The sequence below is a fragment of the Bombus fervidus genome, chromosome 9, assembly GCF_041682495.2.
Source record: "Bombus fervidus isolate BK054 chromosome 9, iyBomFerv1, whole genome shotgun sequence".
Lineage (NCBI taxonomy): Eukaryota > Metazoa > Arthropoda > Insecta > Hymenoptera > Apidae > Bombus > Bombus fervidus.
In genome coordinates, this window is record NC_091525.1 from 13,360,076 (window position 1) to 13,375,369 (window position 15,294).

Below are 15,294 nucleotides of genomic sequence, written 5' to 3' on the forward strand. Positions count from 1 at the left end.
AGCGTGACCAAACATCTCCGATTCTGCGTTTTCCCTGTTCTCTCTACGCCAGAGGATTGCAGGATTTCCAAGGCCTATCTATTGTCGCAATTAGATGGTTCGTTGCGATTATCGACACGGCGTCGTCCGATCTGTCGCGGCCAGGTCGCGTTATCGTTCGAATTGCCATCGAAATACTATCGGTTTCCAACCAACCGTAACGATAAGGAAAACGATGCTCCGACCACGCGTAATTATTTCGTATTTTGTCGAAGAGATAAGAGTTTTGTGAAACTGAAAAAACGCACGAGTAAAAAGATATAATTTGTAAATATTTAAAAATTCGTCTGCCGCTTTCCCCGAGTATATTCTAGCGGTCGATAGCTAGAAGTTTGTCTACTTTTCGTGTACTCTACGTGGAACTTTCCTATAACCCAATACTTCTACGATAATAATAATTCAACAGAAGACTTAATGTCAGCGTCTCCTTGGAAATTATTTACACCGAAACCTAAGTCAAACATCGTAAAACAGGATGAGGATTTTCCTTGAAAAACAACGTACTGTTTGATCGTAAAATTCGCTGATTTCGGAGTGGCTTGGAAATAGCCGGTGACGTAACTTTCGCCAGGCAAATCGTTCGCTAACGTGCTATATACATCTGTCTCTTGCTCTCTTATCGTCGCTCGAGGAAACAGACAAAGGCCAGTTCCTCGAGGATCGTTCGCAGAGAAGCTGGGAATACCGGCGTAAACGCGAGTTCTTGCTCAGCCGAGTCTAACGTACGAAGGAAAAATATCGTTGGCTAATATTTACCCACCGACAGCACTACGATTGCGAAGGAGCATTCTTACCGCGAATCGTTTATCGTTAATGCGATTAAGCAGACGCGTGATTCACTTCAGAGTAGAAGTTAATAACGTTGACAATAACGTTGGCGAACGTGAGCCGAGAATTATCGAATTTTCGAAATACACGGGCAAACCGTTCGTCTTCTTTACCCTCTGTTCTTGATCTTGAGATAACTCGGCAATTATCGTTTTTTAAATATTTGCACGAATAACGTTCCACCGAAACGGAAATATAATAAAGATATTCGCGCGTTAATTTTTATCCTTCGACGCTGCTTTTATTTTATCTAACGCTATTGCTGTAAATAATTTTTGAAAAAGATGTGATCATCTTCCGATCGGTGTAGCGCATCCCTAAGGTGCGTTTGGAATTCCTAGCAGCGTCGAAAGTGTTTCTCGCTCCTTGACTTTTTGACAACAGCAAGAACGTACGTTCCCCCTACCTGCTGATATTAAAATTCGTGTAGCATATTACACGCGTAGGAAATAACATAAAATGTCTTTGGTACGAGTGGTCGATAGCTCGTACAAGTACACAGCAATGTTTTCACGATAAATATACCATACTATGGTCTATGTATGGAAATGAAGAGCGTAGCGATCATGAATATACCTGTGCACGCGACGCGACCCGAAATTCGTCGATTTATAGCCAGTGTTTAATACCAAACGGGAGGATGAAGGACTGTAAATTCCATGGATGGAGCGGCGAAAAGCGGTGGCAACCCTTCGGCAGGCCATTCTCTCTGTTTCAGGACGTTATCGCGTCTCCCGCAGGGAACGCGACCGGCCTCCCGAGATTATCCGTATTGGGGAGCGAAGCACGCGGTGTCGAGACAATGCCGGGATTTTCGGCCCGCTCGATGCGCCTCTGTTCCTCTCGATCCCGACTCCCTTCGTAGTTAGCGGCATGCGTGACTCCGCGAATGGATCTCGCGGGGATTTCCAGCGTGCACGAGCGAACAATCCTCTATGGAGGACGGGCAAAGGTCCAAGGCCGATCGATTCTACGGATTTTCCTGAAATTGATGGATAAGGAAGGTCCAACGGGATCTCGACGTTCGAACATAGAATACGTCGCTCGAGACTCGATGCATCGACGACGTTAATGAGAAACAAATCTACCTCGTAACTGGTAAAGTATAGACAGACAATGGAAACTCAGAAATTATCATTTATGACTGTTGATATTTACATTTCTAACGATAGGACAAATAAAGATAAAAAAAAAACGCTAAAGTCGTTGTTAAATCGTTGAAAGTTCGATATCGAGTAAAAGTTGAAATACTATGGGGGAATCGGCGATTCGAAACGGCAGACTCATCGATTCTAGGATTACGATTTACCAAGCTGCGTTATATCGGAAAAACAAACAGAAAGGAAAGGATTGCATAAAAAACGAAGCGGGGAAAATCGAACGATAATAAGTTACGTACAGGCGCGGTAATAATTTACGCAAGTGCGGCCATTAAACAAAGCGCAAACAGTGGCGATAAATCGCGGGAAGTACCTGTCGTAAAATATCACGGTGTATTTTTTTCACGGCAAATATCCATGAGAAACACGAAGTTATTTCACACGCTTTCTTTTCGTTCGAATTTGTTAGCATCCGTGATATATATCCACTCACGGGCTCTTTCGGTGCTAGCGCTGTTTCCGGAATTCTTCGGCGTTGAATCTCGATGGCGAAAGGGGCCGTGAGCCCGTTAAATCTCCGCTAGCGGAGATGGTTTCTTTGACCGGCACGGCGAATGTCATTTTTCTCACGGGTTAGTCGATGCCCCGAGCTATCGATATCATTCGCAGACTTCCGCTATACCAGCGCAAACAAACGCCCGCGTCAGCCGATCCTCGCGGACGAGGTCCACTTTACAGAGGGTGAATTCTCTTAACGTTCTCTCCTTCCATCCCCTTTGAATCCTCTTAGCGCTTCGGGGTCGAGCAAAAGTACCTTCCAGTCGATCGATTTCCATCGAAACGGAATCCGTTTCTTCTCGCTCGCGTCCAAGGAATCGTTCTTCTTAACCGAGTTCTCTTTGACGACTTTCGATTCAGGTTAGAAGAGGATTTAGGTCAAGTGTAACCTTCGACCGACATCGTCGGGTTAAGAAATTTAATTTTAAGATATCTAATCTTACTTTTTATTCTTTGTACGTATACGAAGTTTATTTGCGATCGATCCCACAGTTACAGGAGATTTCAAACAAACGCGGTGTTGGTAATTTAATTTTATGAGATAGAAATTATCGATAATAATCTTTACCGCGCAGTGTATAAAAGATTAAATAAAACCGTATACGCACGTGTTCTAAAGTTAACCCGACGAACGATCACTAAAGTTATCAAACTTGCTGGAAAGATGCGTTCATCTTTTTTTGCGCCTAAAATTTGCCCACGTGCGAATCCATGAAACAAAGTCACTTTCGACTCTATTCTTAGAATTACCAGAGTGTTCTTAGAATTCGAGAGATGGTGGAGAAGACGAGGAAAGATCGTTCGTCGAGTTCCTCGAGTTGGGACAGAAATTTTCATTGAGCCCACAAGTGGCTCGTTACTCGGGCCTTCTTTTTTCCTCCCCTTTTTTCCTCCGAACGAACCCCCATCGACTATTTCCCGAAATGGGCGTTCGTTCGTACGAATGATCGGGAAATCGATTGGAAAAATGATTGGGTGGCATGTCGGACAGAATCGTCGGATCCGTCGAGCGGGACGAACGAAATAACGGCCGTGAGCAAGATAAATACGTTCCTCGGCAGAGGGGGGATGATAAAGAAACGACAGAGATTTCTATTAGCCTCGACAAGGATCTCTATGCTCGACAAACTTCTCGGTTTTCATTCTTCGATCAGCGTAACGAGCCAGCTAAGAGATCGAGCAACGATCGAGTACTTTGGCGCGTTCGTCACGATCGAGTCACGAACGATAACGGACATCCAGCGGAATATATCCTCGCTGGTCCTGTGTTGGTCACCTATAAACGCAGCCACTGCTGATCCTTCCCCGTGAATAATCGTGTCATTGTATCTATTGCAGCATGCAGAGCGAGTGAAAAGTCTCGTAATGGACACACGTGTTGGAAAAACCTACAGTCGGAGATAGACGGGAATTTTTAATATATTTTTATTTTTATTTTAAGATATCTCTTAAAAATACGCGCTACACACACGAAACATATTCGTTAACGCGTTTTTGCGAATATGAAATATATCCATTAACACGTGTGTACTGAAAGTTACACGAATCGGAATACAAATATATTTAACGCGCCATGTAACCATAAATTTACCTTTTTAGAGGTTCTATAATTACATTTTTATGTAATTTAACGCGGTCGGTTAACGCGAGTAAACAGGCATACTGGTTTCAGCCGCATCGAATATTCGTACAAAGTCCGCTGTTTAAATAAAATTTTTCTTCGGGATTATCGTTTCGGCGGATTTTCCTAAAACACGGGTACCATCACGAAATTCTTCTAGCTTAGGTCGTTCGAGGAAATTCGTAAGTATTACCCTGTGCGAACACGGGAAAGTAAGATCGAAAGGAGAGGAAGAGTCTTGGTTTTCACGGGTCAAAATGGTATTGGATCGAATAGCCTCGCGAGAGTTTGCTTGCCTCTGTTTACCCGGCTTTTTTCCCATCTACCCTCCTTTTCATTAATTAGCCCAGGATAAATACGAGCCGATTGAACAGCCTGCTTCTCTCTACACGCGCTAGCCCCTTCTCGTTCAGCCAAGAAGCCACGGCAAAGCCCTTCAGGCAGTATTTCCTAATCCACCGGAACCACCGTCAAGCATTTGCCTAGAAAGTATCCTCGTACGCTTCATAATACCCCTAACATTAGGGGTGAAGGTTTTTTAGCCCGGCTCTACTATATTCCAACTACATCCCCTCGTGTTCCGTGTTAAGCACGTAAAACACACGCTTCGGATTTCTTTACAGTTCGATAAAAAATCGTGTTCCAATTGAAGGGCTCGCGACAAAAACGGCCCTTGTCTATGTTTGTCTTTACCCGGCAAAGAATATTTTAACTAACGTCTTTAATTTCCGTATTTCCATCTCTTCGACAAAATATTCATCGTATCGTATTACGCGATCAAAGTCCACCGGTAAAAATACCAACGTTTTCTTAAAAAAAAAAAAAAAAAAAAAAAACAGGCGAGTACAACTTTCAGCGGACGAATCGAATTAGATTACGTTTCTTTACTCGTGCTTATAAAACTATGAATTTGATCGAAGGTTCGCGGTCCAGCTGCAAGTTCCCCCGTTACCTGCCGACTGTTATTTGAACCGTCAATCTACTACGCGTAACGAAATAGTAGCCTCGAACGAAAAGTTTCAAATGATAGGTTTGTAATTGTACGTATGTCGCACCCAAAAAACGTATATACTTTACAATAGAAGGAACAAAGAGACAGTTGCCCTCGTAGATCTGGTAGGAAATCCCGCAAAGACCGAATTATAGGTGGTGAAATTTCATAGCGGAATGTCGCTTTGATCCAGTGTTGGTTGGAGCGAATGGAGCGTTGGCCAAGAGGAAGGAATAAGCCTGCGATAATAATATACGCAGTGCGTAAAACGCGACCGGAATATGACTCTGTGTCTCGTCCTCTTTCTGTTTCGTCTCCCTGACGAAGATACGAGAAACTTGGCACGTTGTAACTGTAGTTGATCCGGCCGCGGCCATGTTGCTCGCTGCGGAAATTTCGCAGTCACCCCCTTGTCGGTCCTCTCCCGATAACAGCTTGCACGACAAGTGAACTAACAAAGGGGAGTAATCTGCGTCCTGGAAATTCGCCTGCGGAATTTCTGCCCACGGTCTTTCGGGAATCTACGTAAGCTCTCTGTTGAAACTTTTTTGCAGCTTTGTGGGACAAGAGCGGTGCTAAACCGCTATACGGTTCTTTCGCCTAAGAACTGAGAGATCTTGGCAAAAACATGAAATCGCACGAATTCTCTCAGCGCGATCGTTAACGAAATTTTATTCTTGCATCCTTTGTACTTTTGCATCTCCAAATTTCCGTAATAAATCTACGCACGACGCATAAAATTTGTAAAATCGCAAAACTGCCTGCGCTCGTTTACCGAGCCTCGTAGATCGCATCGATCTTACGCAGACGCGTACGCGATCGACGGAATGCGATGCAGCGTGTCGTCGTTGGGTATGCAACGAGGGAATCAAGGTCACAGGGCGAAAAACGGAGCGCACGTGGCATGCGACGCATTTTCGCAACGATGTGATCGTACAGATGGGGCGGTCGAACGCAGGGGTGAGCTCCAGCGGCCATGTCGGTTCCCAATTAAACAAATGCCCGCTGGAAACTCGAGCAACCCCTCGAGCCAGGCTTGCTTCGTCTCTCTCTCTCTCTCTCTCTCTCTCTCTCGCAGACGGCCTGTCGTTCTTCGTTCAACCGCAGAAGGGGAATCGGCGGAGCGCACGTGTCGAGCAGCATGCGAAATTCGAATCGAGGCTGGTTGCTCGCCAGTGTATGCGTTTACATACGCTCTGCCTTTCATCTCTCGAGTGCGTTACACGCGCGCGAATCGCTGCCGGTACGTCGCGAGTGTTGCCACACGCGTGCAATCGCCTGCACGTGCATGAAATTTCTAATTAGCCATCGTTTACAGACTGTCGTCTTATCGGAAAGAAGCTTGATATTCATACGATATCGTGTCGTTTATCGATGTTTTATGATCGTTTGGATGCAGCTACGGCAAAGGCATTTTCCGAATATTTCGAAAGAATCGAATACAGCAAGTAGAACTTGGTTTATTATCAGAACAGAACGAGGGCCAAATTAGTTCCGATAGCCAGGCAGTTCCGATAACAGAAGCTTGGTGGGAGGTATTCCCTCTAGCTTTTTTTGGTACGTGCTTCGTATAAGAAAATGTGAAGCTCTGAACTCAATATCGATAACGACGCTAACGTTACGAGATAATCGGACGTTTTAAAAAATATGTTTTTCTGTAAAACGTAGGATTCGATGCTTATATCGTAACGTATTTCATCCATCTCATCGTGTGTAAGTCGCGTGATACCTGCTGATGGAACAAAGATGGTTGATCGGCCTGGCAGACGCTCCTAAACGAAGATTTCTCCGCAAACAAAACGCTATAGCGGTATGGTAAATAGATCTCTCGTCGAGTCCGAGAAAGCGAAACGCAAACAGCGGTCTCTGACGCAGATAACCCTTCTACTTGTGACGAGAAGCGTTCGAAGACGACAGAGGCTCGAACGCTACGATGCGATAAACTTTTATTTCGATTGACATTATCGGTGAACCTTTCTTGGTTTATCGCGATCTCGCGACTCGTTTCGTTGGAACACGGAACGAGAAAAGGAAGGAAAGAGGGGGAGATGTTACGAGGTCCGAGCGTTTTCGACTTGTGCGTAAATTACATTACGCGTCCAAATATTGGAGCGCCTCTTCTCTCCTCGAGACGGGTCAAACTGTTTGACTTTGCAACTTGTTCTTGCGCACGGAACTCGCTTTCGTACCGCAACGTCTGGCTCGTCAGCAGTCGGACGATGGCTGTTCCCGCTAATCTCGAAAACGACTCGAAGCAAATGTTTTTGTTAGGTTCCGGACGATGGAACGAGTTGCGACGTTTTACAATCTTTGGAAGAAATTGAGAGTTCTACGCCAGGCAATAATGCACACGATAATTTGTATCGTTTTCGCTACCTACGCTTCTGATCAGAGTTTCTGCAGCGCAACGTTGTTTCCACAAAAGCTAAATCGTTTGAAATGAAAGTTCTAGCGTTTGATCTTTTAATCCATTTTTTATTTTAATACGAATAAAATAAAAATAATTCGAATATCCGTTAATTGGAAGACAGAACTATTAAGATAATACATGTAAGCAAGAAATGAAGAATTTTTTAAGAAAGGAGGCAACATTTGTACTCTTATTCAATACTTTACGTCTATCGCACGATGACGCTTTCTTATTTTTATAGCAAATCGAACTTCACACTCGAAGAACGAGAAAATATGTAGAGGAAAGTTCAGCACCGTGTTATCTACATTTTTACTAGATAGAAAATCAACGATGATGGTTCCTGTATGTGTTCCTGTAAGTGCCACTATTAAAAGCCAGAATTTTTAGAGAATTGTTTCGATCGTAAAGTCTGAAGGATCATCGAACGTTTGCTGTTACACTGGCTTATGGGAACACACGCGCTAGTATCACCGCCATATCTGGCGTATCCTTCTTTGCAATAACAGGCATCGTTACATCTCTAGAAACATAACATCGATGACGTCCATTTTCCTAAACTCATTGAACGAAACTGATTTCTCGATTAATTTCAACTCACGATATTCGTAATGGGACAACGTTGACCTAAAGTAGCGCAAGTTGTTTGACAGGCCGAGCCACAATGATATTCCTCGTTTGGCCTGTTACAGGCTAGTTTTCCGGCGGATGTAACTAAAAATATTAATTTATTAATTATTAAATTAATTACCGTTATTAAATACCAACTATTTAACGACCTAATATTATTGGAATAATTCTTAAAATTTTCAAGTGATAGATTCGTTTACTTATTTTTTATTGCAAGCATCGTCGATTGAAAATTTACAATACTAAACACCTGCAGTTACACCTGCACAAATAAATAGACACCATAAGACTTACCGGTACAAAGCACCGTTAAAGCGATGAACAATGCACAAACGAATCGGAACATGTTAGCGAAATATGTACCGTTAGTTTGTTAGTAACCTTATTCAACTCTGAACTGGCGAGTACAGGCGAAAATGGCAGCTTATATACGTAATGTAATACACGTTACATATATGTTTTTCCCCACATACTGTATTCAGTCTAGATAAACACAAAGTAACTACGGCAATATAGTGCGGCTTCACGTTTTTATGTGCGTGATTTCCCTTTTTCCTTCTATTAAGTACAGTCGCAATAGTTGATGCACGTACATAGATAAATAGACAATTATCAATAAGAATTAATCATCGAATTTACTGCGCGAATAAATTTCCCTTAAATCCCCTGAATATATTATGAAACCTCGCGTTCTTTTTTATCGTTGAGATTCCTTTCCTGTTATCGTTTCGCCGCTTTTATCTTTCTACTATCGTAACTCTTTCCTTTTTTGGTATTTTTATGTGATATTTTACGTTGCTAGTCACTTTTATAATCGTTTCTCGCATGAATTTGCATAAACACTCGCACTCTATCGCCGTGTAAGAATCGAAAGTGACTCATTTTCTGTTCCAAATGAACGAGATAACAGGTCCAAAGTGGTCGTGAAAATGACATATTTATCGTGCATGACCATTTAGGAAGACTCGCTTTTTCGTGGCTCAAATCGCGATGTCCCCTACGATACGGCTTTCTGTAGATGTAAACGCGTTAATGTTGATGATTTATATTTTTAAAGAATCGCTGATGTTACGATGTAATAATACCACCAGCAGAACAATCTCTATTTTACGTATAAATATCTATTATATTATATATATACGCGTCATATCACGGAGGATATCGCGGCTCAATAACACAGTTCAAGCCGTAAAAAACGGAAATCCTGTTGAATGATTATGAGTAATCACGGTAGATACAACATGCAAGTTCGCAGATAAACAGCAATTTGCACGCACCTATGAGCGTACCAATTATGCTTTAATATTTACTTTGAAATTTGTTATTATCATATTTATAAAATTTAACCGGTGAATTATCGTGCAAAGGAACCAAGAACAATGAAACGGGGAATTTAATTAAAAAAAGCCGGGGCGACGTAGAAAATTCATATAAATTCAATCTGAGCGAGTCATCGAAATTTTTCTAACGTTATCGCGCTAAGTTCAGAGATCATCTCTGCCAAGGCTATTTTCTCAGAGAAAATCGTGTATGTGTATATGGTACGGATGTTGATCTATCCAGTGGGAATAGAAACGCCTCGCGTATAAAGTTGTTTAGAAAAACTTGTTCGAATGAATAGAAAACGCTTAGTATTGAAGCAGAGAGACGCTGATTGGACGCGTTAATACCAGGTCAGTGTGTCAGAGCAGGCGTTTCACGGGGGGCAAAATGGTGGCCCTTGGTTTGGTACAAAGGAACCATGCCTGCCTCCTGTGACGTGACATTACAGAGGGGTGCGAAGTGGAGTAAAGAACGAAGGGAGGTCGGTGTGCAAGGAAGAGGGGAAACGCTAGCCGAGGAGGGTAACTCGAGCAATTTCAATCAAGTTTTCCGCTGTCAGTGACTACTGGTCCTTGCTGACGAGAAACCAGGTTTTCTTTCAGCTTGACAGCGTCCAATGAAAACGCTAAGTACATGGAACGGATCGATATCGAAAAATGGCAGGATTTATCGATGGTTCTCTTCGAGCGATTAAAGTTAAACGTTGCAAGGAACTGCTATTAATACGTACAATTGGTGTACCGTTGCTTTCTTGTTGAATGAAATACCAAAAAGGAAGAAAAAAAAAAGAAGAAAGGAATTATCGATAAGAAATAGAAAGAAACGAGGTAATAAATTTGATAAAAGGGTGTTCGATTCTAGAGAAACGAATTATTGGACAGGAGGGGTGAGCGTAGAAAGGAAGCGAAATGGAGAAAGTCGGTGCTGAGTGCTCAATAATAAATAGCATTTTGACTGTCGGATATTCGATTGTAAGCGCTGGGTTTCGCTGAATAAAACGCGGGAAAAGAGGAACTCGACTCTCGAGCGCGACAGAGAGGAAACTTCGAATTCCTGGCTCGTTGTCTCGGCCGACAACCGTAATGGCATTTAAGATAAAAGCAAACGTCGATAGGAGAAGCTCGGCTGGATTGATCGCTGCGCTTGACAAAGTGAACTCGCGACTCTAAAATTTGCCAGTCGAATCGAACGAACCTCCACCCTTTTCACCCGTTCGAATCGTCGCTAATTGCAGAGTTCTCGCAATACCTCGCGATTGACGAATCGATACGGCAAGAATCGTCGAGTCGACGCAGCGATTCCCATCGAGATCGAGATCACGCGAAAGGAAACGTTTGTCCCGTTAGTTTTTCCTACAGCTCCTCTTTTGTGCGTATTTATTTAACTTTCCGATTTTATATCGCGAATAATGTACGGCCATAAAGTTAAAGTAAATTCGTTATAATTGGCAGTTTTAATTTGAAATAAATACAGGAAAATTAACAAAAATGTTTTGCCATGTATCGAACCATAGTATATAGATGTCAGAAAGTAAAAAAACAAACTGTCAGCTTTTTACACAAGTATGACCATTCGTATGCAATGAACTAGACCGTAGAATCACTGTAAAACAATAGTAAACACTAGAGCAGACTGATAGAGAAATAAAGTACGCGATGGATTATTAACAAAAATATAATTAAAAAACAGTAAACTGCTTAAAACACGTTGTCGAATAAAAGGGATGCCCCTGACCAAGTCAAAGTCTATGATAGTGTCCGAACATTCTCGTGACCAACTGTAAATATAAAGATACGAATTTGCACGAACAGTTGGAAACGAGCGATTAATGCAGTTTACGATTGTCGTATTTAGCGAAACTTGGTATTTTGCGCAGCAAGATCGGAGATTTTCCATACGTATACTTCGTTTCAGAGATATTTTCCTCGTTCAAATGTGTACTTGGTAATTGGATCCGGTTAATATTACGATGGTAATTATTCTTATAGTTGCGTAACTAGTTAAGAGTTTAATATCTGACCGGTCGCGACAGTCCTCGTTTTAACGTAATTTTTACGTAACATTGGGTCGCGGATAATAAAATAAATAAACAAATAAATAAACAATTATCAGGGTAAATCGAATCGAGATACCGTTAAATAGTTCGCAAAGAGACGACGCCTCTACATCTATGGGTCATCTACGAACGTCGTCGAACGAACGAACGGACGAAGAGCCGGCGAAGAAGAGGAAAATGACGTAAAGATAAACGGAGATGCGAGAGGATGAACAAAGATCATCGACATGATCAGATGAAAGAAACGAGAAGCTGTGTATCTAGGTTTCGTAACAGTAGTATATAAAGCCAAGTATTTCGATAAGTTTGTCAGTAGTGCCAGCCGTAAGCTGTCTCGTAAAGGAATCGATAATGTCTCGCATCCTCTTCGTCCTCCTCGCCGTTATGGCTATCTTCTCCGGTAAGTAACTTCTGTTAAAGATTAACGCGATATTTCGTATAATTTTACGCCATTAAAAGCAAAACATAGAATCTATTCAAACTGTAGAGAGCAACTCTTTTTGTTTAGTCTTCCACCGGGTACAGTCACGTATTTCTGTATTTTCAATTCTCAAGAATTATGAATAGCTCATTCACACTACGAATCCGTTCACTTCTTGACTCGATTGTTTATTTCTGTAACAGCGTATTTGCTTACGTTTTCAATCCTTGTATACGTTGAAATATCCGATTTGGTCGCTTTCGACATTCGGTTTTGTCAGTGGTACGAACTGATATGAACTGATTCAGCACCAGGCGCTTAGATTTTACTCTTTTAATTGTTTTTATACAAGTACGAATTTATATAAAAATCTAATCGTTAGCGGATCGATCGGAGATATAGCGAAAAATAATACAATGACATCGTATTGCTACAGCTTCGTTTGGTCAGCAATGTGGACTGAACGAGGAGTTTAAATCCTGTGGATCGTGCGAGCCCACTTGTGCCAAGCCACGTGTCACCGTTTGTACCATGGTTAGTATTAACATTTGAAAAACGCGTCAGAAGGACACGATGAATCGATTTTTCTTAATTCGTTAGATTTACAAATGCAACTTCCTTAAAAGCAAGTAATAAATCTATGGAATTTTGCAAACAATCGAATAGAGAATCATTCTCGGAATATTCAATAGGATTACGAAAATACACGCTTAACAAATTCCAAAGCCAATGAAGTTTTTGTAACGTGGAATCGATCGTTGAGTTTTAAAAGTAGTTACCGTGTTTCTTACTTGTGGTTTTCATTTGTATTTATATAAATTTAATTACGTTGCATCTATTTGCTTTCATTTTTATGCTTTTCTCCGTTCCACGTGTATACTAATTTTTGTTCTTTCATTTTTTTTTTTAGGAATGTAAGATCGGTTGTCAATGTAAGAGCGGATATTTGAGAAATGGCGAAGGAACGTGCGTTCTTCCAGAAAATTGTTAACTTCTTCGTTTAAATTATTTGAAACCCATTCTTCACTTTCTCGCTGGCGTTTGCAATCTCTTCGCTGCTACTTTTTTCGTTTTTTCATTTTTTTTTTTTACTTTACCAATTTTTAATGAAAATACAAAATGGGAATGTATTACACTATCTGTTAATGGATTGGTATTAGTCACAAGCTTATCTAAATAAAGACTATAACGATACTACCAAACTGGTGTCTTAAATACCTACTTAAAGTTCATCGATCGTTCTCAGTAAGCAAATTCGATGTTTAGAGAAAAGAAATTAAGATTTCAGTGTCGTCAGCAACGTCGTGTTGGGTGTAAGTGAGTGCTCTTGACGCAAAATTAAAGTTACAAACACAGGTTAATATCTTTTGGAAATGAGAGTCACACAACGAATCACTTTAAATTTGTATAGATTCTCGCTGTTTAAACTTTTATTTCTAGTAATAATTTCAAATTAAATTACGTTCAATTTTTAGTAAAACGTTCGGTTTTCTATTTATGCGCTCGTCGTTATAATTCTCCGCATAGAAGACTGCGAAATCCTAAAAACCGTAAACGTACTTACCACGAAGATAAGCAACGACGACAAAGAGAAAAATAACAGCGGTACGAGACGCGTTTGAACGAAACCTTCGATCACAGTTTGACTGCAATTATAATTGTAATTGCCTGTTTTTATGCTCGATAATTCGTCGTTTTAAAAGACGCTATCTTTGCTTCTTACGTATTTATCGGTCTAATCTTTCACCTACTTAAATTTAATACACCTATTTAAAATTATCATCAGCCTACGATTTTGTAAACTATTAAAACTCATGGTCGAATCGATTACAAAAAAAAGGTAATTAATTACTCATAAAAGCATTAGATACTGAAACGAGCGGAAATACAGTGAAAAACAGCGCGATGAATTTGTGTCGTTTCTTCGGTCAACAATGCGAATATGTCCTGTGCTTAGTATTATTATATCGATACTATTAATACTAATATCAGTATAGTCTCATAACGAGTCATTTCGCCAAGTTTCGAACAGTCGTCTTAATATCACGAAGTATAACAATTATGTAAGAAGAAACGAATAAAGAAGGATATATGCATACATCTGATATACTTTATTATTTCATTTAAAAACTAGCATTTTTTAAGAATTAATTACCCGTTGATCCAGTCCAATCAAAGTCTTTTACATTGGCTAACTGGGACACAGTGTTTAGCTGCGTTTCTCACGTGTCCTTTAACACAGTGGCAGCCACGAACGCATTCCTGATGGGAATAAACGAGTAACGCGTTACAATTAAACTGAGAGTAACGGAGACGAGATAATTTTCACGATCAAGAGAAGCCACGACGGTGTATACTGACCTCGGGACAATCTACGTGAGGCCTAGCACACGTAGGTTCGCAAGAAGGAGAAGGTCCACACATCTTGAATTCTTCGTTCGGACCACAGGCAGAACTGACGCTACTTACTATGTGCACATAGAATAATAAATCTTGAAATAAAACAGCGATCGAACAATGAACGATCAACGATACGTGTAACGGCGACGATATAAATAAATAGGAAATGCTTACTCAACTATGTGATCGTATTACTTCTACAAATTTCCTTTTTAAATTTCGCAAAGTTTTGTTTCTATTTTCAATTCTATTTCAATTTTAAAACTACTTAGAAACGATGAATTTTGATTTTCTACCGTTCTTCGTTTCGTTTATTCCAATTTTTATTTTCGAATAATTATTCCGAATCAAGCGTAGGTTCGGTTTAGTACAAGATGTAATTTTCTGTTTATACACGCGTCGCTATAGTTGCACGTATTAAAGACAGTGAAATTATACAGATAATGAATATAATTGTACTTACTACAAATATAAGCAACGACGACGAAGAGAAAAATAACAGCGGTGCGAGACATGTTGGAGCGAAACCTTCGATCACAGTTCGACTAATTGTACAAATTTTCGTGCGCTTCTGATTGAAATTCGTAACAGCGGTCTGTTTTTATACTCGATAATTCGTCCTTCTAAAAATTTCTATCTTCATCTGTTATGTTTGTCAGTGTATTCACCGTTTGTCGCTTATTCGATCGTGTCACTAATTGTAAGTTACGAAGAAATTTACAAGTTATGAATATTTTATAAATTATCCGAAGCTCGTGTAATTTGTCTTACGTGTCATATCATTAACAACTATACCAAAAGTCACCGTATAAACGTTACTTCCTTATTATAAATATCGAATATTCGTAAAATATAATTCAAATGCATTATAATTTAAAGTCGTTGAAATCTACGTAAGATACAAATATACATTTGAA

At 40.5% G+C, this 15,294-nt stretch overlaps 3 protein-coding genes and 1 long non-coding RNA gene across 6 annotated transcripts in view; 1 reads left to right on the plus strand and 3 right to left on the minus strand.

The window, feature by feature from the left end:
* The window catches only part of LOC139991046 (uncharacterized), a 139,890-nt gene that overhangs the window by 65,892 nt on the left and 58,704 nt on the right, over positions 1-15,294 (minus strand). The window lies entirely within an intron of this gene.
* Positions 7,592-8,580, minus strand: LOC141445831 (inducible metalloproteinase inhibitor protein-like). The gene is made up of 3 exons (XM_074111910.1): positions 8,472-8,580; positions 8,149-8,261; positions 7,592-8,070 (listed from the first exon to the last, which is right to left on the minus strand). The coding sequence occupies exons 1-3, from the start codon at positions 8,521-8,523 to the stop codon at positions 7,918-7,920; spliced, it is 318 nt and encodes a 105-aa protein (XP_073968011.1). The 5' UTR covers positions 8,524-8,580; the 3' UTR covers positions 7,592-7,917.
* Positions 11,802-13,179, plus strand: LOC139991044 (chymotrypsin inhibitor). The gene is made up of 3 exons (XM_072010826.1): positions 11,802-11,956; positions 12,414-12,511; positions 12,888-13,179. The coding sequence occupies exons 1-3, from the start codon at positions 11,908-11,910 to the stop codon at positions 12,966-12,968; spliced, it is 228 nt and encodes a 75-aa protein (XP_071866927.1). The 5' UTR covers positions 11,802-11,907; the 3' UTR covers positions 12,969-13,179.
* LOC141445832 (cysteine-rich venom protein 6-like) lies at positions 14,068-14,990 on the minus strand. The gene is made up of 3 exons (XM_074111911.1): positions 14,841-14,990; positions 14,339-14,445; positions 14,068-14,239 (listed from the first exon to the last, which is right to left on the minus strand). The coding sequence occupies exons 1-3, from the start codon at positions 14,890-14,892 to the stop codon at positions 14,150-14,152; spliced, it is 249 nt and encodes an 82-aa protein (XP_073968012.1). The 5' UTR covers positions 14,893-14,990; the 3' UTR covers positions 14,068-14,149.

Bases quoted from the DNA above. Each gene is read 5' to 3' on its own strand.
- LOC141445831 (XM_074111910.1), bottom strand. From the start codon at position 8,523: ATGTTCCGATTCGTTTGTGCATTGTTCATCGCTTTAACGGTGCTTTGT. The intron at 8,262-8,471 runs GTAAGTCTTATG...TAATATTTTTAG, and splicing joins TTTAACGGTGCTTTGTACCG to TTACATCCGCCGGAAAACTA. The intron at 8,071-8,148 runs GTGAGTTGAAAT...TTATGTTTCTAG, and splicing joins GTTGTCCCATTACGAATATC to AGATGTAACGATGCCTGTTA.
- LOC139991044 (XM_072010826.1), top strand. From the start codon at position 11,908: ATGTCTCGCATCCTCTTCGTCCTCCTCGCCGTTATGGCTATCTTCTCC. The intron at 11,957-12,413 runs GTAAGTAACTTC...GTATTGCTACAG, and splicing joins CGTTATGGCTATCTTCTCCG to CTTCGTTTGGTCAGCAATGT. The intron at 12,512-12,887 runs GTTAGTATTAAC...TTTTTTTTTTAG, and splicing joins GTGTCACCGTTTGTACCATG to GAATGTAAGATCGGTTGTCA.
- LOC141445832 (XM_074111911.1), bottom strand. From the start codon at position 14,892: ATGTCTCGCACCGCTGTTATTTTTCTCTTCGTCGTCGTTGCTTATATT. The intron at 14,446-14,840 runs GTAAGTACAATT...ATGTGCACATAG, and splicing joins CGTCGTTGCTTATATTTGTA to TAAGTAGCGTCAGTTCTGCC. The intron at 14,240-14,338 runs GTCAGTATACAC...TATTCCCATCAG, and splicing joins CTCACGTAGATTGTCCCGAG to GAATGCGTTCGTGGCTGCCA.